The following is a 25,853-nucleotide window of genomic DNA, read 5'->3' on the forward strand; positions in this document are numbered from 1 at the left end:
TCAATAAGGAAGTGTCTACTCTATTAGTTGTTTTAAAGACCATTTCCACAGAATTTGCTGAGACCACAACATTCATTTCAAAATCCAGTTGAATGTTAAGATATCATGCACCAAAAGGTTTGTGTAAAGAAGGGGATGAGAGAATAGAGGAAAAGGGTTTAATACACACATATACCAAGTTGCCCAGCCCTTGGGATACAACTCTGTATTTTATTTGTATATACATACATAGAAAGTTCTCCTTTCACACACAAACACATTTGCCTTTCATGCCAAACAGTAAAAACCGGAACATTCGCACATGGTTCTGGTTACACAGTAGTAAATAGTAAATGTGCAAGTAAACAAGAGACCAAAACCACAAATGAACACATGTACATGAGGGGGGGTTGGAATGGAGCTAAAGCCAGCCAAGAAAATATGTGCTGGCCTGAAATCTGAAGTAGGAAAATTGGTTTTCAGAGTCTCTTATTGTGGAACAAGGCAGTTGGCCAACCTCTGCCCATCCCCCCCGCCGTACAGCCAGTGTTCTCAAGTTTGTATCTGGGCTCTTAAAGATGAGTGTGGAAGTCCTGTAAACATTTGAACCCTGGAACTGGGTGAATCCTGTCAGGAACACAGATATAAAGCAACAAGTCTAATCTAACTGTCTGACAGTTAAATTCATTTTTACAAAAAAAACCCTAACGTTTTAAAGGTTTATTTCATGTCATTTTGTTTTAACAGAAAAAGAAACACACTCCTAGGGCTTAGAAAGGGGAACAGGTTGGAGGGGGAGGGAAAAGGAGACAGATTTTGGGGACCAGGGGGGAGGGGGGGAGTTATTACAACAACAGCGCCTGGAATTGATAGGCCTGCCTAGGAGAAAAACACAGGCACTGCCACAACACCACAGGAAAAAGAGCTGCTGCCCGGGAGGGGAAAAAATGGAGCAGACAGTCCAAAACACCACAAAGATGTGCTATAGGTCCAAATCATAATAGTCTTCCAGCTCATCATGAAACAAGTCCCATTCATCTTCGGAGTCTGTTAGGTCATCATCGCCTCCTGCCGCCAGCAACATGAGAAGCATTTCACCCAGCTCAAAGGTCACCACCTCATCCTCATCATTCTCAAAGGGATCGCTGCTCTCCCTCTCTTCAATGAATTCCCAGAATCGATTTCTCCGCTGAGCCTACAAGTAGAGCAGAATTACTGGCCTCACACGAGCGCCATTAGCCAAACAAACCCAGTTCTCTGGTGTAGACGATTCCTACAGCTGGTGCTCCAATACTCCTTGTTCCTCAAACACTGAATAAAACTGGGAAAGCTTGGTATCTTTCGACTGAGGGGCATTATTTAGGGAAGGGGTCCTCAACCTTGGCAACTTGAAGACTTGTGGACTTCAACTTCCAGAATTCTGGGAGTTGAAGTCCACAAGTCTTCAAGTTGCTAAGGCTGGGGACCCCTGATTAGGGTGTCAAGATTGCCTCTCTAATGCTATCAGTGTCTGAAAGTCAAAGAAAAAACTCTGCAGATACCCATGCAAGAAATTAGGATCATAAAAATATAACCATGATCTTGACATTTTTTGTAACTTTTTATCGGTTGGGCAGAGATTTTGCATACTTGCATGCAAGGTGTACTTCTGTGTCAAAGGCGAAGCCTGAAAACAGACAAACACAGTAACACTGTAACAAGCCTGCAATCTACCTAACAGGAGGTACCTTTGGATCTGTTTTCAACCGTGTCAAGAAACATCAAACAAGAGATGATGGAAGGGGATAATCAAGTCCTTAGCTGACCACAATGCAGACCTAAGAGGTTGCAGTCTTGTGGGTGGGCTAGTCAGGTCTTCTTACTTTCTTACTAATTTAGAGTTGGTGGGAAGACTCTCTTGCTAATCTTGATACAATTGCTTTCAAAGGAGGACTACATGATCCTTCTTAAAATAAAATAAAAATATTAAAGCTACATTGTTAGCCACCATTTTATAATTAAGGGGGACTAGATACATTATTTTATGTAGCACTAAACTAACATTTATGTAGAATGCATATTTCACAATAATCATCAACTATTCTTTCAAGTCAGCCTTTCAAGTCAAGTCAAGTCATTCAACATAAAAATATAGTATTGGCACTGCTCTGATTTGGCTGTTACATATAAACATGCCCATTACATGATCCTGGACTTTAGGCTGATTACCTCTTCATGATTAAAAACAGTCAAAAAAAGGGTGCAAGAAAAAAAATCACAAGAGGTTATGAAGTTTTTGCTTCACAAAGTTATTCGTTTGATGCCCCCTCCCCATCCTGTACTTCAAAATAGTTTATATTCAGCTATCTTCAAAAGCCTAATTCAAAACTTTTCTATCTGCAAAGAAAAAAAAAATCAACAAAGCAGTGGGACTTACTCTGTATCTACTTGAAGTTCCCACTTTCTGCCTTTGGGGCTCCTCTCGGCGGCCATCAGGATATGCGTGTTTGTAAAAACAGTTCCCTCCAAATGGGCAGCTCCCACGGCCTTCATCAAAATACCTGCATGGCTTGTTGCTGGAAAGGAAAATATCGCAACCCTTACTCACAGCATAGCCAATCAGATTTCAGTACTGTATTTGCTTTATAAGCCAGGTGACTTTTTCTTTAAAAAGAAAGACTGCTTGTTGCGGAAACCATGTTAAATTAATTAACATACCTAACACAGTGGATTATGTGGATGTGCATACTGAAAAGGTGTGCGTATGGATAGGTGCATGCAGAGGAAACACTCCAGAATAAAATGTGCTATTATTTATGGCTAAATTGTAACCAAGTGAATAAGGGAACAGCACATGAGGCTATTTGGCACAAAGGTTACTTGTGTACACAGCATGCATCTGTTCATGGTTAAAGATGCATCTCATAGGGTGGGGTGGGAAGGAGGCATGAGAAAACTTCAGGTAACACTTTTCTCCATGTACGCGCTTAACCTCTGCAGTCAAATTCGGTTCGAGGCTGCAATGCTCATACCTCATTGCCTCCTTGTATTTCTGAATGAGTTTCTGCTTCTCTTCCTTCTCCTCCACCCAGTACTCACTTGGAATGACAAAGTTAGATGTGATCCGACATTCTGGGCAGGACCTGGGAAACGAACAGACTGCACTGCAAAATTCTACATGACAGGGGCGCCATTCTCAGTACAGACATACAACCACCTTTACAAGCAGTCTATCGTATCTCTGTCCAGTCTATTGCATTTCTTAAACAATTTAAAACTCTCCCCCCCACACCCCCGCAAAAAAAAAACCCCAACCCAAGGCATTGATTGAGGTTTTCAAAGAACATGAAGGGGAAAAACATTTCACACACAGACTCATTTTTCTTTAGATATAAATAAATTTATTTTTGTAACTTAGTTTTCTTGGATGTCCATATTGGTTTGGTTTTGTTTTTCCAAGCAGATTTTAAAAAGGAATGGGCCACTGGCTCAGTAATGAACGAGAAAAGACTTAAGAAACACATGTTTGGAGTTTCTGTCTCTTGCACCATTTGAACCCAAGTGATTTTGTACAGCAACCAACAGAACAGCAGGTTGCTTCCATTTAACAACAACAAAAATGTATGACTTAACATTCAAACTCAGTGGACCTTGCTGACCAGTCAAGAGTACTGAGGTCAGAAAATAGATCCAAAAAACCCTCAATGCTGAATGGTAACATTACTTATGTATTAAATGCAGTCTTGGGATGAAAGAGGGACGAAGTTGCCAGTTCACACAAAATACTAATTCTCCCCAAGAAACAAAGCACAATGGACATGGGGAAGTGCCTCACTTTATGATCTTGCTCTCAAATTGTTTAGCACTCCTCCACTTGCGAATGCACTTGAGACAGTAAGTATGATTGCAGTTGGATAGAATCCCAAATCGACGCTCGCTGGGATTGGCTTTTTCATATACCACCTCCATGCAGATTCCACACACCATGTCTTTACTACGCTGAACTGCAAAGGAGAGCTCCATGTCCTTTTCATGCGCTTCGATGCAAGACTGTGAAGGAAAGGAGAGGAAACTGACACTATCTGATCATAAAGTCAAATTTGGAGAAAAATCATCATGAAAGCATTTGAGAGGTCTACAACTTCTACAATGCTCTTCTCTGTCGCTAAGCAACTTCAAAAGTCATTTTTCCTTAAGTATTTCAGATTATAAAGTGCCCTGGGCATGGAAAGAGTGACAATCCAGAGCACCTTATCTTTGGGGTGTTTTTTTTAGGTTTTTAGATTTTTTTTTAGTTCTCCTGAAGAAAGAACTAACGTATATACTTGAGTATAAGCCGATTTTTCAGCCCACTTTTTGGGCTGAAAAATTCCACTTCGGCTTATACTCCAGTCAACAAAAAAACTTACCGAGGACTTGTGCGCGGCCGAGGCTTCGGTGCTTCCGGGATCGCGCGCACCTCTCCCAAGCCACCGCCGTCCGGAGACCTGCCGAAGTTTGGGGAGGTTTGGGGAGGTGCGCGCGCACCTCCCCAAACGTCGGCAGGTCTCCGGACCTCCGCGCCCTGCCTGCCTGCTTCTTTCCACTGCGGAAAGAAGCAGGCAGGCAGGGCGCGGAGGTCCGGAGACCTGCCGACGTTTGGGGACCTCCCCAAACCTCCCCAAACGTCGGCAGGTCTCCGGACCTCCGCGCCCTGCCTGCCTGCTTCTTTCCGCAGCGGAAAGAAGCAGGCAGGCAGGGCGCGGAGGTCCGGAGACCTGCCGACGTTTGGGGAGGTTTGGGGAGGTGCGCGCGCACCTCCCCAAACCTCCCCAAACTTCGGCAGGTCTCCGGACGGCGGCGGCTTGGGAGAGGTGCGCGCGATCCTGGAAGCACCGAAGCCTCGGCCGCGCGCAAGTCCTCGGTAAGCTCCGGGCGGTCACTTGCTTCGCGTCTCCTGAGGGAAGGGGGGGCAACTGGAGCGGGCGTGTTTCCTCGCCTGCTGGGCGCCGCGATTTGCCCGGGGAACGCACGGGCCCCGAATGGCAGCGTGGAGCGAGGAAGCGGACAGCCAGGGCTTCCCCGAGAGCCGCGGCCACACAGGGTATTCCTGTGTATTTAGGCTTGCAAAATGGCGGATTGAGCCTCTGCTGGCGGCAGAGGCTTGCAGAGCGCGGATCCAGCCTCCGCCAGCGGCGGAGGCTTGCAAAACGGCGGATCAGCTTATACTCGAGTCAATAACTTTTTTCAGTTTTTTGGGGTGAAATTGGGGGTCTCGGCTTATACTCGAGTCGGCTTATACTCAAGTATATACGGTAAATACTGAAATAAAATACAGTTTTACTATAAGTTGCTTATTTTTCAGTAGAAACATGACTGGTAATATATAAAATGCATGTAACATAACAATTCCCTTGCATAGCTATTTACAATTTAGTTTTCACAATTGTAAATGTGAAAAATGGCAACAGGTAGCCAAACTATCTCATATTCATATTTATTCCTTTATCCCTCCAAATCAATGGAAATGACACATATCCACCTAATTGCTGTGATTAAACTGAAACTATGCATCCTGGATACAAGAATATTGTATCTTTCTTTTGTGTTGTGTCTTCCATATGATAAGGTTGGGGATAGTGATTGACTTTAATATAAATCTCACTTTGTTTTCATTTGCAGCCCAGTTCTATAAAAGGTATAATCATGTATTTCATCTCTCTAGGTCTGAACTATTTTTTTTAAAAAAAATATGAATTAACCTGTACTGGAGAATCACATTTAACATTCACTGACCATAATAATGTGATGACATACGGTTAAGGAGAAACTGGATAAAATCTAGAAGCTGGATAAAATGAATTATTACCACATTTCAGAAGGATATTCAAAATCATATCATTTCTCACAAGCATTTATTCTTGATATGCTTTGTCTGTAGTTCTTCCATTTATTTTTTTTAAAAAAATTTGGTCCTGCCTATTATCATTGAAATTCACTTTATATAAGTTTCTCACTAAAATTTAAAATGCAGTAATGATATACACAGTCACTTGGAAAGAGTTTTGCATATTTTAAAGTCTGTAAACTTAAAATACACATTTTCCCAATTATTGCTTCAATGTATTTCAAAGGGGAAACATAGCCTTATGTATCCCATACAGATGACAGGTTATGAAAATATTTTATTTTCTAAGAATCTTAGAAAGCAATATATCACCAAGTAGTTTATCTCACCTCCTCAAAGGAACAATTAGGAAAGCGAGAATTATCAAATGCAGAAACCATCTTGCTATATGGCTATTCTGGATCAGATGGTTTATCTGGAAACCTTTCAGTTGGATTCAGGGCTGCATGCAGCACAGAAGCAACTTTAACCACTCTGCAACAGACCTAAAGAGTGCTTTTCTCTTGGTCCTGTTGGAACTCTTAATATTTTTTATTTTATTTTATTTTATTTTAATCCCATTTATATCCCGCCCTTCTCCGAAGACTCAGGGCGGCTTACAATTTAAGCACAAACCAATGTGCTTAGCAATAGCCTTCATTCTATGTATATGCCTGCTTATTAGGGCTTTTGCGCGCCCCCCCCAAGCGGCATTATTACAAAGTCAGCTTATTGCCCCCAACAATCTGGGTCCTCATTTTACCTACCTCGGAAGGATGGAAGGCTGAGTCAACCTTGAGCCTGGTGGGATGCGAACCTGCACTAATTGCAGGCAGCTGGTGTTACTTAAGGAGGCATTAGCCCACTGCTCCACCAAGGCTCTTAATAGCATTTAATCTCATTGACCATAGCATCCTTTTGGATCTTCTCTGAGGACTGGCAACTAGGAGCACAGTTTGGCAGCAGTTCTTCTTCTGCCTTAGTAGCTAAGTCCAATTTTTTTTTGGAAAGACAGATCAAGCCTTTGGCATTTCACTGCAGGACACCCTAGGACTGTCCTTCTCCCCCATCTTGCTTAATATTTATCTAAAGTTATTGGGAAATACAATCCATTGGTTTGTGGTTTCATATCGTCAATATACTGATGGTACTCAAACTTACCCCAGTCTATGGGCAGACTAGGACTGAATCCTGGGAGACAGAGATACTATAAGTACAGAAAGATTTGGGATCCATGGATATTGTTCTTGACAGGGTGTATTCCCAAAAGAGCAGGCACAGGACCAATCACTCCTACTATTGCAGCAGGTGGCTGCTATGAGCAGTGGTGGTGCAGTGGTTAGAATGTAGTATTGCAAGCTAATTCTGCTGATTGCCAGGAGTTTGATCCTGACCGACTCAAGGTTGACTCAGCCTTCCATCCTTCCAAGGTCAGTAAAATAAGGACCCAGATTGTTGGGCGCAATCTGCTGATTCTGTAAACCGCTTAGAAAAGGCTGTAAAGCATTATGAAGCGGTATATAAGTCTAAATGCTATGGCTATTGTTATGACCAGAAGGGCCTTTGATCAGCTTTGTCTGACCTTCCAGGTATGATCTTACCTAAATCAGAATGCACTGATAGCAGAACAGTTTGCTTTACATGGGGTTCTTGTTGAGGAAGATCCATAAACTGCCACTGGCAGTCCTTTTGCTAACCTGCATTAGCAAGTTTAGTCGAATGATCCCTATCCTTCAGGGAGACAGTACTAGGTGCCAGTAGGTTTCCAGATCCGATGCCAGAGAGCTAGTTATTATGTCTTAGTCGCTTTATTACCTTTGGTACTGTTCTCTGCAGGTAGAATTTCCCTATCTATTGGGTCCAACTAAGAAGAGATGCTCTGGGGGAAGCGAGGGGATGGAGACTTGGAGTTGACTTATTTTGCAATAGCCCTCTTACTATAAAACAACTAGCTGTAGAACAACCCAATGTCAGATTAGGTCCAATTCACATTACAGCATATTGGATTAGATTGAATTGGGGGACACCTTTTCAAGGCACAGAGCAGTATCACCCTGCTTTAGTTTTCTTTGCACTGGCCCCAGTTAACCCTAAAGCAGACATGTCAAACACAAGGCCTGGGGGCCGGATCCGGCCCGCGAAGTGGTTTCATGTGGTCCGCGAAGCCATCCTGGAAACAGTGAGGGAATGGCCCCCTCTGCCTTAGCCCTGGCCCAGAGACCCTCCTTCTGCCAGAGACCCTCAGATCTGTCCCACTCCTGCCCAGGCCCCCATAGACACCCTTGATGCGAATGATGTAAGCTGGCCACGCCCACCCAGTAGTCCATATGCACTCTAGCCACGCCCACCCAGTAGGCCACGCCCACCCAGGCCACACCCACCCAGCCCCCTGAGGGCAACCGCAATGCTGATGCGGCCCTCAATGAAATTGAGTTTGACACCCCTGCCCTAAAGCATTCTGCCCAAACTCTGCACAGCAACATACCCAGGCCATCAGTCACTTGCTTGGACCTATGATAAGAAAGATTTAGAACACAGAATAAAACATAGAATAATAGAGTTGGAAGGGACCCTGGAGGTCTTCTGGTCCAACTCCCTGCTCAAGCAGGAGACCCTGTACCACTTCAGACAAATGGTTGTCCAATCTCTTTTTGAACGCCTTCAGGTGATGGAGCCCCCACCACTTCTAAAGGTAAGCTATTCCATTAGTTGATAGCTCTCACCGTTAGGAAATTTCTCCTTAGTTCTAGGTTGCTTTTCTCCTTGGTTATTTTCCATCCACTGTTTCTTGTTCTTTTGGTGCTTTGGAAAATAGTTTGACCCCCTTGTTTTTGTAGAAGCCTCTCAAATACTGCAACAGTGCTATCATGTTCCCATATGTCCTTCTTTTCATTAGACTAGATGTACGCAATTCCTTTAACCGTTCTTAGTACGTTTTAGCCTTCATCCCCCCCCCGTCATCATTTTCCTGCTCTTCTCTGGACCTGAGAAACCTTTTGCAATAATTCAAATGTTTCTACGGTTTTTGTTAGCCAACTAGTTATGTCACTTATTTTTCCCACTTACCTTTATATGTAATGATCTCTGTGCAGCATCAGAGGGATGGAGGACTTGCAAGCCGCACATGTCGCAAATATCCCCATGAATATATACGCAGTTTTCTCCATAACGGCATTCTCCTACTGCAGCATAGGGACATAGTTGTTTCTTCATCTCTAAGCTGGTTTGCTGTTTTTCATATTCCTCTTCAATTACCATTCCCTGCAGAGGAGTTTCAGTGCAGGAAGGAGCAGCTGGAGCAATCAGAATGAAGAAACAGAGTATTTGATTCTTGAATGGTAGAGCCTGAGTAGCCTTTTTTTTTAAATAAAAATGTAATCATACAAATTATTTTAAGGAAAATAGCTACAGGTTAGTCCTCTATCACGCTTTCTTGTTTTCCACCCAAAAACATGCCATCTTAAAAGAGTTATTTGAAACATGAAACATCTTTTTTAATGTATTTCAAAAACATAAAGGACATGAAAACATACTTATTTAGTTCTGTGGTCCATTCCAAGTGAAACATTTAAGAAGGTACATACTGCACTGCATGTGAAAAGCATGGAGATATGCTAATGTGCAGATTTTGCATTTGTACAGACTGACATGTAGAACAACCACCTTTTAAATATTTAGCCAACTACAGTTGCAAGAAAAAGTATGTGAACCCTTTGGGATTACGTGGAGTTTTGCATGAATTGGCCATAAAATGCGCTCTAAACATCATGTAAGTCACAACAATAGAAAAACACAGTCTGCTTAAAATAATACTACACAAACATTAGCTGTTGTCATGTTTTAATTGAACATAAGATGGAAACATTCACAGTGCAGGGTGGAAAAACTAGGTGAACCCCTAGCCTAATGACTTCTCCAAGAGTGGACAAATACCAACAATCTCAAGGTTACAAGTCCATCTCCAGAGATCTAGATTTGCCTTTGTCCACAGTGCGCAACATTATCAAGAGGTTTGCAACCCATGGCACTGTAGCGAATCTCCCTGGTCATGGATGGAAGAGAAAAATTGATGAAAGGTTGCAACGCAGGATAGTCCGGATGGTGGATAAGCAGCCCCAAACAAGTTCCAAAGGAATGCAAGCTGTCCTGCAGGCTCAGGGAGCATCAGTGTCAGCGCAAACTATCCATCAACATTTAAATGAAATGAAACGCTATGGCAGGAGACCCAGGAGGACCCCACTGCTGACACAGAGACATAAAAAAGCAAGATTACAGTTTGCCAAAATGTATTTGATCAAGCCAAAATCCTTCTGGGAAAACGTCTTGTGGACAGATGAGACCAAGATAGAGTTTTTTGGTAAAGCACATCATTCTACTGTTTACCAAAAACGAAATGAGGCCTACAAAGAAAAGAATACAGTACCTACAGTGAAATATGGTGGAGGTTCAATGATGTTTTGGGGTTGTTTTGCTGCCTCTGGCACTGGGTGTCTTGAATGTGTGCAAGGCATCATGAAATCTGAGGATTACCAAAGGATTTTGGGTCGCACTGTAGAGCCCAGTGTCAGAAAGCTGGGTTTGAGTCCGAGATCTTGGGTCTTCCAGCAGGACAATGACCCCAAACATATGTCAAAAAGCACCCAGAAATGGATGGCAAGAAAGCGCTGGAGAGTTCTGAAGTGGCCAGCAATGAGTCCAGATCTGAATCCCATTGAACACCTGTGGAGAGATCTTAAAATTGCTGTTGGGAAAAGGTGCCCTTCCAATAAGAGAGACCTGGAGCACTTTGCAAAGGAAGAGTGGTCCAAAATTCTGGGTGAGAGGTGTAAGAAGCTTATTGATGGTTATAGGAAGCGACTGATTTCAGTTATTTTTTCCAAAGGGTGTGCAACCAAATATTAACTTAAGGGTGCCAATAATTTTGTCCAGCCCATTTTTGGAGTTTTGTTTGACATTATGTCCAATTTGCTTTTTTTCCTCCCTTTTTTTGTTGTGTTCCAATACACACAAAGGAATAAACCTGTGTATAGCAAAACATGTGTTCCTGCAATACTATTCTGTGAGAAATACTTGATTTTCTGAAAAAATTTCTGGGGTGCCAACAATTTTGGCCATGACTGTAGTTCACAACATGCATTTTTGCGCTATTTGGTTGTGTCCAGGACTTGAGTAGTAATATGTAACAAATTATGGCTGTGTTCCTTCCTAAACATGTCATTAGAGAAGTAAACATATTATTAGAGAAGTGCTGACAACTGGAAGTTATATACAGGGCAGTAAAGAGAGTTATTAATCAACAGCTTGATTGGACTAAAGAAATTACTTGAACAAAGGCCATTCAACAAGATTTACACACCAAAAAAAAAGCTTAGTCATAAGAAGCAAGCTGAACAATTTAGGCCATTAGAATATCTGATTAATACCATAATCATCTGAACAACATAAATGTAAAACACATAGTCCTCAACCTTCTAAGACAATTGGGATTGGAATTTGAACTTGTCAGACCCAATTTGATGATCATTTTTACCATTGGTTTAAGTCAAGTCACATGGACATACAATAAGTACAAATCCATCTCAACCAATGATATATACACCCAGATTTTTTTTTGTCTGAAACTGGCAAAAAACCTCACAAATTATGATCACATGAGTGTGGGATGATGCAACTGGTTTTAATTGTACCAATTCCAAGTGCTCAAATTGCAATCACATGATTGCAGGGATTAGTCGACAGTTGTAACTTCAAATCTGGGTTATAACTGACGTTTTCAGAGACTGTTGTTGAATTCAAGCCATCATTAAGCTAACAGTTATAAACCAAGGACCACCTGTACTGAAAGTTTAAAATAACATGAAAAACAATCACAGCTAGGTTTAAGAGCCATGGTGGTGCAGTGGTTAGAATGCAGTATTGCAGGCTAATTCTGCTGACTGCCAGCAGTTTGGCAGTTGGATTTTCACCAGCTCAGCCTTTCATCCTTCTGAGGTCAGTAAAATGAGGACCCAGATTGTTGAGGGCAATATGCTGACTCTGTAAACCACTTAAAGAGGGCTGTAAAGTCTAAGTGCTATTGCTTTTGCTATATATGTGGCCAAAAATCCAAAAGTTACACCTGGTGATAAATTATTAGAACCAACTAAAATATTTGGAATAATACAAAGTGCAAGCTTGTGTGTTTGCTAGATTTTTAATTAAGCAAAGCACTACAAAAATTGGGCATAGGGAAGAATCAAAGAAGCCTAATCATCAGAACTGATATTTTAAGTTTGAAGTACAAATGAATAATTCTGCATTTGATCCATAAATTCTATCAGATATTGCTGGTATCAGATTACACTTAATCCTCAGAGGAGAAGAAATGGTGGTTTGCTGAGGTTCTAAAGATAAAAAGGCATTATGGTTCATTAAATTAAATTAAATTAATGGTTCTAGTCCCTGTGATCCTCAGAGACTACAATGTTTTTCACTTCACACATAAAAAGTACCAACTTCAGTTTGAAAAAGAACACCTATCACTTGGATAAGGAAAATATTCCTAACAGAAGAAGGGATAAATTCTTGGAGAAATTTGTATTCTCTATATAACTCTAAACTATAGAAAGGCAAATAATACAGAAAGGCAAATGCCTGCTAGCTGATAAAATCTGGAGACTGCAACACTATTTTCCATATATAACTTCTTCTTGCTGCCTACACTCATTTGTTATTATATTAGATATGTTTTTTTTAGGTGACTGAGTTCAGTGGACTTTTCTTCAATGAATATGCAATTTAAAGGTCCCCCTAGAATGTTTGGCACCTTCAGACCACAACAGATGGCTGGCTAATTGTGCTGAACTAAATGGACCATAGGGAGGCACTGCCCTCACTGGCACGATTGGGAAGGAACCCATAAGTCAGTGTGTGATTTATTACAAGGCAGCTTATAACACAAAGCGGAACAACTGTTCAAATGAATACCGCTCTTGCTTAGATACTCAGTCTAGGAACACACACAAAAAGATGCCATGATTGGCAATGAACATTTATTTCTATTACAATGAATCAACTTACCACGACCAAAATACGGCTGCCCAGGAATAAACTCCACAGCATTCACCCAATCTTCAGCCCCAGCTCCTGCAGCTGCCAGCTCTTTGTCTTCAGTCTCACCGCTGCTCACTTCAAGTGTTCCAGGAGACGGGGTCACATCTGTTGAGGCCGAAGGATAGTTTTTTGCAACTGGACTCACAGTAGTCGTTTCATCTCTTTTCAATGGCTTGGTATGTTCATATCTGATAAGGACCAAAGACAGAAATTGCAAAAATAATGCTGTGTGAATTCCAGTTAAAAGAAATTGCTTCAAAGAATCAGAAATGCATTACGGTATATAGAAGGGGGATGAGAAAGAGAGTTCATTAAAATACTTGGAAGTGGTCTCAAATAATTATTGGACAATGTGTTTTGAAGTGACTTGTTAAGCTTCACCGAGATAAATATTTTCTCTAGCGCTCTGTACTGCTGGAAGAGCCACCAGATATAACTGCCCTTGAGGGGAAAATATGTGAACGATACAATCCACTTATCAACTTTTTTGATCAGTAAGAGAAAGCAATTATTGGGAAATCAAAATCTGTTCTAAAAGGTCTCTAAAGCAGATTTTGAAGGTCAGTGAGAGAAAATGAATCTGCATTCCCATCATATTTGTGGACTTCCACTCATTACTGTACCGAATTCTACCCTAGGAATTCTCTTCCTTCTCTGCTTCCAATTATTTCATCTTAAGTACATTTCTGCATTGTGTTTTGATATATTTTTTTACATCACAAAAACAGGAGGAAGAAATTTGCACGCATATAAGAGTACTATATATCATTCTTCCTGAGCCCCTTTGCGATGACTGCATTTGCATTAAAGAATATATACTTTATTACTCTACATGTAGACTGTTCACCAATCGATTATTTGAAAACAAATATGGTTGTTGAATTAGACATGTGAACTTTTGAGAGATAGTCAATTTTCTCTGTCTTGTTGATCTCCACATATTTGGCACCCCGGAGCATCGTTTACATTTGTGGAAGATGTGGGTTTGAGTGACTTTAGAGAGGCATCCCAGATGGAAGGTATCAGGTTAGACAAAGCTAGCATGAAATAGGGCATAGCAGTTTTGTTGTGATCCTGCTTCCTACATGACTCCTATAAAAGTTTTGTGCTATACAGAAAACAGCAATTAGAAGGCAATTATAAACACAGTAGTCTCACTTTAACATTATATTTCCAAGTTCAGTTTATGATTAAAATTCTACTTAACAGTCTTTTTCTCAGTATCTGCACAAGCTTCTGTAGAATATAAAATGTATCTGTATAACACACTACATAAGATTCTCAGTGATGGGAAACCATTTGATTGTAGCACCACAAATCACAATCCCATTCTTTGCTTATTAGTACAGTAGTACTGCTGCTCCCACTATACTGAGTAATCTGCTACTACATCAGCATTGGTGGTAACACCTGAGATGGGTAATGTGCAACTTCCATGATCAGGCTTACCCATAGTTTATCACATTCATTGAACTAAAACTTGTTCATTTCTTTTAAAAGCCACTGCGGATGAATAGCCATAAATAGCAGGAATTTGCTCCTTGTTAACACATAGAACATACAGCTGGATTTCTATACCTGCAACGATCTCCATAAGCACAGCATCCTCGCTGAAAATACCTACACACCATGCCAGAGTGAGTAGTGTAGAGATCATGGGAATAACGGCAGTTGTCCCCTTCCTTGCAAACACCATGCATGAAATATCTGAAAGACATAAATTTGTAAATATGGCTGAACCAGAAAGATTATTATGTAGTTTTAATGGAATTCCATCATGCCTGAGGAAAACAAATTGCAAACATTCCTGAATAATAACCCTAATGTTCTGGAGTGCTGAACTCAACATTTTAGTCATTATAGGCCAGGGGTGGCGAACCTATGGCACTCATGCCACAGGCAGCACGTGGAGCCATCCCTGGGGGCATGCGCGCCATCACCCAAGAGCGAGGCAGGGCCAGGCTGCCCCACATGCTCTCCACGTGCTCCTGCGCTCTTGCTCTCTCTCTCTCTCTGCACTGAGAGTCAGGGAGCAGCTGCAAGAGCTGGGCGGATCCAGGCTGGATGGTGGAGGCAGCTGCAGCACGAGTTCAGGTAAGCCTCTGGAGCAATTTCACGCCCCCCCGGCCGATCATTTTACGATGCTCCAGCAGCCCAATCCGGGCATTGGAGGCCTGCAAAATGCTTCTGCTGCCCAGATCTAGGGCTGCAGAGTGATTTTGCTCCCCACCCCCAGCCAATTTTGCAGGCCCCCGACACCCAGATCGGGTTGCTGGAGCATTGCTCACTTGGTGGCCACGCCCACGGCACCCAGCGATGCATAAGTGGGTTTCGGGTTGCAGTTTGGGCACTCGGTCTCAAAAAGGTTCGCCACCAGGCTCTAGTATTGATAATTAGTGTATCACGGATTTTTAACGACATTTTACAGCCAACTAAACCAATGGCCACTACTGCAGCCTGTGGCTGAAAATTGCATAAACACATACAGGAATCATGTGAACATGATTTCCAATGTTCCTTGCTAGCTTTCCACAAGCAAAGTCAACTGGGAAACCAGCAGGAAGTTGCAAGCTGCTTCTTCTTCTCTCACTGCTTTTTCACCTGCCTGCACTTAACAGTGCACCGACAGGATTCTCCTGCCTGTAGAATTGCCTGTGCTCTACAGTTCCTGCCTGGAACTGCTGGAATTGCCATTGCTAAGTAATGAGTGTGAATGATGTCACAGTTTACAACCATTTAGTGATAGAAATTCTAGTCTCAGTTGCTGTTGTAACTCAAGGGCTACCTGTAGTTTAAGACACAGACATTCTGCCCTAGAGTGGGATTTATATTTATCTGAGTAAAATGCATGCCTTTTTGTTGCAGGATTCATATTGTAAAAAGGAGCAGCAAGGCAGCAATTAATTCAAACTTTGAAAATTATTTTCCAAGAAAATTATACAAACTAAAGATAAGAAAGAATAAGGTGGGATGGCGCGCAGAATTAAAAAGAAAGTGTGTAAACCAGATGAGTACGGTCAAATTTTTAAAAAGTATCACAATAGGCAATAAGCTTTATTCAGAAATTAACAATTTAATAGCAAAATATAACAGGGTTAGGGTTCCTTCCCAACCAGCTTCCAACAGGCAAAGTCAATTGGAGAAGCCAGATACACTTAACGACTGTGGCAAAAAGGTCATAAAATTGGTCATGGTCACATGATGACTTAACAACCACATTGTTTAGTGATGGAGGTTCCAGTCCCAACTATGTTTCTAAGTCAAAGACTAAATAAAGTGAGATGATTGAGACAAATAAAATCTCTCACATTATTTTTGCAAAGCAATGACGAATATAATAAAAATTCTAGAATGGCAACAAATACATTTTCTATCAGTTGAGCATCTTTGTCAAAACTAATATAACTGTTGTGTAGAACATGACCATAGATATAGAGTTGCTCATGTGTCTTGAGTGGATGTGGGAAGCATGTAAGAATGCAAGGTGATGCAGTGCAATGCAACCTAACTGGCACAAAAATGCCATTGGTTGATCTAGATTTGCGCTTACAACTGTGTGACTCAACTTCCACTATGGCAAAAATGGCCATAAAATCAAGTCTGACCATGGGATGACTTATGAACACGACAACGTATGACAGAAATTCCAGAACCAATTGTGTCTGTAAGTTGAGGACTGCCTAAGCATTGTGTGTGATCTTTTGTGCTCGGGAATGGGGAGAATGCTGGAACTGGATGTTGCCTAATTTTATATTTATTTATTAAATTTATAGAACACCCATCTCACTCTGAAAAGTGACTCTATTAGAAAACACCCCTTTTTTAGAACTCTTGACCAGTAAGAAAAACTATGGTAGTCTCATGATAACAGTAATAATGGGCAATCAACAAATTCTATTTAGTATCAAATTGTCTGCATTTCCTTTTCCATGTAGAAAATAAATCTACATTGAAAAAACCCCTGTGACATATGTATTCCAGAGGCAGGCAGAGTTGTGGAATATCCAACACTTACAGAATATTCTCTCAAGACAGCCTCCCATAATGCTATGTTTTTACTGAGGACATTCCATGATTTCAAAATGTTAAGATGTTTGAATTATGGGCCAGTTAAGAATTTAATATTTTTTGTATTATGCTACTTATTTTTATAGTTCGCAGCTTATGGGTGCTTTAGATGAGCAGTTCATCCAGAGAACTTGTAAGTGAACAGAATCAATCAGTCAAGTTCATATCTACATAGTCTGGTTCTTGTTTTTTACTCTTCTGGCAATTTTGCCCTTCCACCCTAAACTGTAATTTGTATGCTTTTAAACGCAGATTTGCATTTTATTAAAGTCATTCATGTCATGTGCAGTCTGTCTTAACAGTCACCATTATTTTGTTAAAATATAGCTATTTGCAAAATCAGTAAATGAAAAGCTAATAGCAATGAATATATTACTATTTTAATCCAGCCAAAAAAAGGAAACCATGGAATAGCACAGATGTGCAAAATATTTCAAGCTTGACATACCTTCTCCCAAATTTATCAGAGGCACTTTGACACATCCAATCCTATATTTGAGCTAGAAATATTTCTACTAAGATTGAACAGTATTGGAATACTTGTTAGGTTGAAACAGCATATCTTGAATTTAAAATATGTCAGACAGCTGTACACAGCAGTGTCAATATTATATAATAGAAAATAAGTACAGATTCAGTCCCTAAAGATCTGTTGACTTAACTTCCCAAGTGTGAAAAATACTCATTTTTTAAAAAAAGCTACATATCTTAAAGAATAGCAGTACCCAATTTTTGCAGCTTGGTGGCCCAGTGGGGAGAGGGGAGACGAGAACTGGGCCGTGCAAGTGGTGGGGTGGCGTGCACGCAAGCACAGCTTGACTTGCGCAAGTTGAGCTGCACCACTGTGTGTGCATGCGCACAGGCCCACCGCTCGCGTGGCCTAGTCATGAATAGGCCACGGCCCTGTTATAGAATGCTGAAAAGTCTTCTTAGTTAAAGAGGTGGAAAAACTATGAAATCCAGAAATACCCTCTATTTTCATGCAGCAAAACAAATTTTGCCATCAGTTAAAAATATATTTTTCTCAAAGCTGTAAGTCTCTTCCTAAAGGCAGATGTTACAGCACTTTCTTCAACACTCCTGAATGTACTGGCATCCTTAAATATCTAACTGCAATTTGAAGAAATTAACAAAGAGCTAAATTTGAGACAGAAGTTTAATATATCAATTTTAATATATAGTTCACTGTTGTCAATGTTGCCCAAAGGGTCATTTGATTGCATACCTAAAATTAACAAATTAGAGCAGGGGTGTCAAACTGCTGCCCCGTAGGCTGGATGTGTCATGCAGAAGCCATGCCCACCCCATTGCCGGCAATGGCAAAACAGTCTTGATATGTCGCCCGATATCACGAGTTTGACATGTCTGAATTAGAGATAGTGTCACCACGATTTAAATAAAATTTTTACAAAACACATGAAAAAACAAATGAAAGGAAATGTAAAAAAGATTCACTTCAGATTGCTAATCAAATGACACCTTAATCTGATGAGACTTAATGTAACTAAGAATTTATCTTTATGATTTCAGAATATCTCATTAAACTGCAATTCTTACAAGTTTATTGCAGAAATTTATATACTGCCTAATCAGTGCATGAAACACATAATCCCCTAAGGTTCAAAATATGCATCCTCTAAAATTCAAAATATGCCAGTTAAAACTTTTACAATAAATTTAAACCAGGTCCCTGGAAAAGTCAAGAAAAAGCCATTCAAACACCACAATATTTCTAAATAGGGCTTTATATATAAATACTAGCACATTAAATTTGAGTGGATCATCATTTAGCAAGTGATGAATCACTCATAAAAGTGTTATATTGTTAAAGTGGTTCTTACTCACCAGGAAGTGGGCAGCTACATTTTATACTAACTGAAGTTTCTACGCAGCCTTCAAAGGTATCCCCAGGCAGAACACGCCACAATAGTTTGAGCTTGAAATAATCAAAGCCTGAGTCATTCCCAACAGAACTCAGTTCCATTGGAAATTTACTGAGTTTTGTGTAATAAAATATATACATATCAAGAAATCAGACAAATTCCTCTAAGAGCTAGTTTACCTGCCTAGTATTGGGAATACAGCATCTGCTGGAACACCTTTGTCGCTTACATGTGCACTCCTGAGATCATGACCCATATGCATAATTTCTTACTACTTCTTTAGCAGTTGAATTGCTAGGAAAAATTCCATTAAGCTAGGATGCAATATTCCAAATATTCCATTAACCTAGGATGTTTTAAAGCCACTGCTTAATAGAATTGCATTGATCCTCTAAAAGGGAGAAAATGTGTTTCTTCTCTTAATTAAATCAATACACTGACCATTGCTAAAAATGCATTTAGTACAGAACACCTAATGATTGCACCTTGATAGTATTTCACATATGGCTGTCAATAATAATAATAATAATAATAATAATAATAATAATAATAATAATAATAATAATAATAAGAAGAAGAAGAAGAAGAAGAAGAAGAACAAGAACAAGAAGAACAAGAAGTAGTAGTAGTAGTAGTAGTAGTAGTAGTAGGAAGGGACCTTGGAGGTCATCTAGTCCAACCCCTTGCTCAAGCAGGAAACCCTATACCATTTCAGACAAATGGTTTTCCAATCTTCTTAAAAACTTCCAGTGTTGAGAGCATTCACAACTTCTGGAGGCAGGTTGTTCCACTGATTAATTGTTCTAACTGTCAGGAAATTTCTCCTTAGTTCTAGGTTGCTTCTCTCCTTGACTAGTTTCCATCCATTGCTTCTTGTCCTGCCTTCGGGCGCTTTGGAGAATAGCTTGACTCCCTCTTCTTTGTGGCAGCCTCTGAGATATTGGAACACTGCTATCATGTCCCCCCTCGTCCTTCTGTTCATTAAACTAGACATACCTTATATGTTTTAGCCTCCAGTCCCCTAATCATCTTTGTTGCTCTTCTCTGTACTCTTTCTAGAGTCTCAACATCTTTTTTACATCGTGGTGACCAAAACTGGATGCAGTATTCCAAGTGTGGCCTTACCAAGGCATTGTAAAGTGGTATTAATACTTTTATTTAATTTAATTTCTATACCGCCCTTCTCCCGAAGGATTCACAACTCTGTTAATTCAACCTAGCATCTTGTTAGCTTTTTTGGCAGCTGCAGCACACTGCTGGCTCATATTTAGATGATCGTCCACTAGGATTCAGAGTTCCCTCTCACAGTTACTACCAGTACTATTCAGCCAAGTACCACCTATACTATACCTGTGCATTTGGTTTTTCTTGCCTAAATGCAGAACCTTACTTTTTTCACCACTGAATTTCCTCCAGCAGTAACAAAATTTCTGGCTTGTCCACTGTTTATTAATATTTGAATTCAGAATATATACTGTATTATATAAATTTCATTAAAACCATTGTAAAATCACACCAGAAACATTTTCTAGATTGTATAAAGGTAATTCAAACATGATGGAAATGTGGAAAACATGAAGGGTCATTGTATTAGCTAGAATTCAAATACACATAGAGATTCAAAAAATTTAAAGATTAATATTAAACTGAAACCAGAGGAGTTTTTTTGTTGAGACTAGAACAGAATGTCCCAGTTGCAATGTATGGCAGTGAAAGCTGGACCATAAGAAAGGCTGAGCGCCAAAGAATTGAAGCCTTTGAACTATGGTGCTGGAGAAGACTCCTGCGAGTCCCTTGGACTGCGAGGCAATCCAACCGGTCAGTCCTAGAGGAGATCAACCCTGACTGCTCTTTAGAAGGCCAGATCCTGAAGCTAAAACTCAAATACTTTGGCCACCTAATGAGAAGGAAGGACTCACTGGAGAAGAGCCTAATGCTGGGAAAGATTGAGGGCAATAGAAGAAGGGGACGACAGAGAATGAGGTGGCTGGATGGAGTCACTGAAGCAGTGGGTGTGAGCTTGAATGGACTCCGGAGGATGGTGGAGGACAGGAAGGCCTGGAGGAACGTTGTCCATAGGGTCGCGATGGGTCGAACACGACTTCGCAACTAACAACAACAACAAGAACAGAATACAAAAAGCCTCCAGAAGATTGTTTTTGTACATAGTATCTGCAGTGAAATTATTAGATGCACAAAGGTGAAACAACTGTGAAATACAATAAAGGAATGAAAATGACAGAATTTGCAGAGATGGCCAAATTGACATGCCTAAGAAAAAGACAACTACACTTAGTGATTTTACAGAATTTTTGCTGAAAACAGAAAAAAATATACGGTAGTTTTTATATCAGAATAGGGAAAGGAACCATGATATAGCTATAGAAACAGATGGAATAAAATATAAATGCATTTATAACTGGTGTAAATAAGATCAGAAACTGCTCCTTATATATATATTTTCTTTTCTTTTTCTTGTGTATTTACTCACCTATCAGTTTTCTTTACTTTTCTAATCTTTAATTTGTATTGTTTTTGCTCTCTAAAAATCTCTTCAAATAAAAATTAATTTTGAAATAGTAATAAACTTTTTCCTACTTCAGACTCATTATGTGAAGACGGTAGCTCCCTGGAAAAAGGCTCTAATTCTAAGAATGGTGGAAGGAAAGGAAGAGAAAAAAAACAGCAGCAAGGTGGATGGACTCAGTAGCAAAAATGATGAGTACGATGAAAAGCTGAAAAGTCCACCTTAAGCATAGATTATCAAGGACAAAAATTTGCTATGTGGTCACTAGAAGTCAAGAATGACTTGATGACATATAATCAATTTTTTTAAAAGGTTTTCAGCAGCTCCTATCCCTTTGTGTTTATGCTCAACCACAAAGGAGTTGGGCATGAAGGGAATGTTGGGAGCTGTGAAGTGCGAGGTCTGAGTGAAATAAAGTGGGACACTAGCACTTAAAATGTATTACGTAGAGATGTGTCACTTAAACCCATCCTAGCCATCTATTTAAAAAATCTATCTACACAGTAAGCCATTTTCACACATTAGTACAATGAAATAATATGACGTGCACAAAATACCTGGTTTACCACTTCATGTATTACAAACAATTTGATTTGCAAAGGTTATCTATAAAAAGAGTCACTGCCTAATTTGCAAACTTGCAATGGCAATTTCCAGGCATAAAAAAAACTAGGACATTCCTTTCATTGAATCACCACATTATGTCAAACTTGCTACATTATTATTAAGTTAAAATTCCTCTGTAGAAACAAGTATCAAAATAATTGTAGCAGTAATTAGTCTGGTATTTTAAAATACACAATACATCCAAGGGTGAAAGGCACTCCATTGTTTCTAATTTCTATTTAATTGAAACATTAACTTGGATTATGTGCTGCTTGCAGAGATTTCATTACTTTAATCTGATAATGCACATGTACATTTGCTGCTAGAAAATGACCTCAATAATATTCAGTAAAGCTCTTTTGTTAACAGATAAGTAACAGGGGAATAGACGTGCTTGGGAAGGGAGAAGTTAGAAATAGGATATGATGCTAGAGCAAATAATTTGTAATACACACTAATTATGAATATAAAACTGAAAAAATGTACCGGTAAATAGTTTTAATTATTTCCACCTCACAATCTTTGAAGATGGGCTTTCCCAACATCTTTCATATAGTGTTTGAGCACAATGAGACAAATACACACAAGGTCAGACTCAGTAAATGTTACAATTGTCAAATATGAAGTGAACAGCGAATCTTTCAAACGATCTTTTGTGAAGTACAATTTGACCTGTACAGATTGTATTTCAACAACGCCCACTCCAAACCTAATCTTGTATTCTGTACAGATGCTTTAGGCCAGCTGGTTAAATCAACTTCATTTTAGCAACAGCGTAAAATGAACCCATAACATAGTAAAATTTCATGTTTTTAATAACTTCACTGATAGATCTTTACCCTGAGGTGACACAGAATTAACCTGATTCTTATCCTCTGTTCATTACATGTAGTCATTTTAAATCAATTGCATCTGATTTTATGTTTCTAAAAAAAGGAGTTTTGAAGAGTAGTGAAATAGATTCTGATTCTATACCCTTTAATTAGCTGTGACCCATTTTAGCTACCTGACCATTATGTATTCATTGGAGCATAGAAAAGCTGCCCTGATATTTACATCAGGGAATTGTATCCAATTCAGTCTGCAACAAACACCCATAGGAAATTATGCTTAAAATATTGAAATTATATTATTTCCTGACTTAATTATTACACATTGGTCTTTATTCAGATTCACACTGGGTGACCACTTTTAAGCAGAAGCCAACTCATACAAGCCATTAGAAACTCAGAAACCACAGCCGCTGAGAACTTAACCTAATAATTTAAGATACAGGAAAAAAGAATGAAGTGTACAGTATGCTCTATTTCAGAATACCTACTCAAGATAAATTTAAATACAATCTTTTATCTAAAAGATTCAGCATGATCACCAAAAGACATAATTCATTAGAGCCAGAGCCATGTTAATAAAACCATCTATTATTCCAAAAGAATCCATCCTTATTCAGTTTGGAAAGAAAGAGGAAAATCTCTAAATGCATGTTTAAACCTATAATTTATGAATAAGATAAACTGTGAAAATTCTTGGTCTCATTGTCCAGATTTCCTATGAAGTTTTCTAGCCACACACAGCACATGATTTCTGATATTTTTGTGTATTCTGAAAAAAAGAAAAACACTTGCAGCATTCATTATCACATTATTAAAGAACAAAATGGAGCACAGATTAAACTTCTTCCCTCTGACATAATACATGCAATTTCTCCTTACATTTAGATTTTTTTTTTAACTTGGCACCTCAACAGAGAGCCAGGCAACAAAGTTTCATATATTTTGCATATTTGTAACATTTTCAGATGACCTTCATAGGACAAATGTCATATAGTAACTTCAGATATAATCCAGAACACCAGTTAAAATATTGAATGTATTAATACCTTGTTTTCAAATCTTACTGATAGTTCAAACCTTATTAGATTATGGATTTATTTAAGATATTTATAAAGTTACCCCCTCATAATTTGTGACTTTGGTAGCAAGCAATTAAAAAAATCAAAATCAAGAAAGAAAAATATACTATCCAAAGCCAGAATAAACAATAAAAAGATAACACTTATTCAAGGCTAACAATAATGTACATTAACAGAATAGGGTTTTGGCACTTTTTGGTAATAATTTTATTAGATTTTGAAACAAGAAAAAGTGACAGAAAATACGGAAGGAAAGGAAGGAGTGCAGGAAAAAAAGATTTTATTTTACAATAGTTAGCCCCTTTTGGACTTTTTGCACAAAACCAAAAAAAAAATTAAGATATATGGGTTTCAGTAGAAAAAATGAAGGCTATGTTGCAACCATAAAGTAAGAATTTAATTTAAATTTATATCTATAAGGGGGCCTGGGCACTTCTGAAGAATATTAAATTGGTGAGCAAAATAACACTACCCTACTCATGTTACCTGAGGGTACAGTACTACACAAGAAGTCAGAAGTTAACCAGTTCTATACATGATCAAACCGTAAAAATGAACTTAATTCTTTTTTTTAATAATTTCTATAGATGATAGCAATTTGAATGCAGCCCAATTTGAAGTTTCAACTACACGGCCATTATTTTTTTTACTTTGCCCATCCCAAAGGAGTTTGCAGAGTCTGATTACTATAATGTTAAAAGTTTCCACATAATAAACATACTGATTGCAGCTGCCTTGGTCAAAGAGAAACAGCATCAAGAAAGGGGGAGGAAAAAAAAAACACCCCTGGGGACCTTAATGCTAAACTCAAAAAGCAGTGCACTACTGTAGTTTGTTGGCAGCCACGAACAATGGCACCATGAAAGATCACACTCTTAATCTTAAACTGCCGAGAGTGATGCCCTACGAATAACATAGCAGTCCTTAAGGAAAGGCTGATGAGAAGAAGCAGAAATGCAAAGGACTCCAGAGAGCCCAGGGAATATTTGCAGTAGTGAAGTAGTAATCAAAACAAACCATCGCGGAGGACACGTGATAATGAGAAAAAGCCCCCCGCCAGCTCCAAAGGAGAAGGGCAGGGGTCGGCAACCTCGGCTCTTTTATGACTCGTGGACTTCAACTCCCAGAATTCCTGAGCCAGCATAGCTGGCTCAGGAATTCTGGGAGTTGAAGTCCACGAGTCATAAAAGAGCCGAGGTTGCCTACCCCTGGAGAAGGGCATCGAGGGAAACAAAAGAGGCAGACCCAGGTTCCTTCAGTCTCCACCGCAATCGCAATCCCTTTTGCCTGCGCTTTTCGCAACCGTCAGCTTGGCTTCAATAACTAACCACAGCAAGCAAAAAAAAAAAGAAAAAGTCAAGCCAGCCAGACTTGCAGGGAAGGGAGCAAGAGCGATTTAAAGCAGCTTTTTTTTTCTACGCAAAAGAGAGGGACAAAACGCCAGGGAAGCCAGCCAGACGGGGCAGATGACCTTAAAGCGAGCCCGAAGTCTTGGTTTTGTGTCTTCCGGGCGAGAGAAACCAGGCGGCGGGGAGATAGAGCGTCGACGGGCTCCCACCAAGGCGAGCGAGGGCCGGGAGGGCTGGAATTAAAAGAGGCACGAGAGGCGCCATCAGCCGCCCTCGTCTCGGCACGTTACCTGCAGGCGACTTGCTTAGTCCAACAGCTGATGCTTCCCCCTCCGGCTCCGGCGGATGGGGGCTGAGGCTCGGCGGTGGGGAGGCTGGAGGCCGTGGTGGTGAGGGTGGTGGCGGAGTCGCCAGCGCTGGAAGCCGTGACAACGGCTGCCGTGGCTGTCGCTCCCGCTACTCCGCCACCACCGGGGGCCACCGCAGCCTCCGCCATTATTGTTTACCCCCACACAGCGACGGCCCCGCCGGAACTTCCGGGAAGGCATCCTTCCGGCTGGTTGCACGGGGCGGGGCAAAGCTCGAGGGGCGG

At 40.2% G+C, this 25,853-nt stretch overlaps 1 protein-coding gene across 3 annotated transcripts; it reads right to left on the reverse strand.

Annotated features, from left to right (window-relative positions):
* Window positions 1-190: 190 nt before the first annotated feature.
* On the reverse strand, window positions 191-25,788 carry MKRN1 (makorin ring finger protein 1). Of its 3 annotated transcripts, none has more exons than XM_081330526.1 (8): window positions 25,552-25,788; window positions 14,495-14,623; window positions 12,884-13,104; window positions 8,891-9,117; window positions 3,794-4,008; window positions 3,058-3,101; window positions 2,396-2,534; window positions 191-1,174 (listed from the first exon to the last, which is right to left on the reverse strand). In XM_081330526.1, the coding sequence occupies exons 1-8, from the start codon at window positions 25,755-25,757 to the stop codon at window positions 1,090-1,092; spliced, it is 1,266 nt and encodes a 421-aa protein (XP_081186652.1). In that variant the 5' UTR covers window positions 25,758-25,788; the 3' UTR covers window positions 191-1,089. The 3 variants fall into 3 exon arrangements, with proteins under 3 accessions (XP_081186652.1, XP_081186650.1, XP_081186651.1); XM_081330524.1 differs by having other exon boundaries at window positions 2,991-3,101; XM_081330525.1 differs by lacking the exon at window positions 3,058-3,101.
* Between the last annotated feature and the right edge of the window lie 65 nt (window positions 25,789-25,853).

Source organism: Vipera berus (assembly GCF_964194415.1).
Source record: "Vipera berus genome assembly, chromosome: 6".
Lineage (NCBI taxonomy): Eukaryota > Metazoa > Chordata > Lepidosauria > Squamata > Viperidae > Vipera > Vipera berus.

What these genes read in the sequence shown, in the direction of transcription:
- MKRN1 (XM_081330524.1), bottom strand. Translation starts at nt 25,757, where the DNA reads ATGGCGGAGGCTGCGGTGGCCCCCGGTGGTGGCGGAGTAGCGGGAGCG. An exon ending in AGAGATCATTACATATAAAG is followed by an intron (nt 4,009 to 8,890) that starts GTAAGTGGGAAA and finishes TTTCCTTCACAG; the next exon opens with TCTTGCATCGAAGCGCATGA. An exon ending in TTTGAGAGCAAGATCATAAA is followed by an intron (nt 3,102 to 3,793) that starts GTGAGGCACTTC and finishes TTCGTTTCCCAG; the next exon opens with GTCCTGCCCAGAATGTCGGA.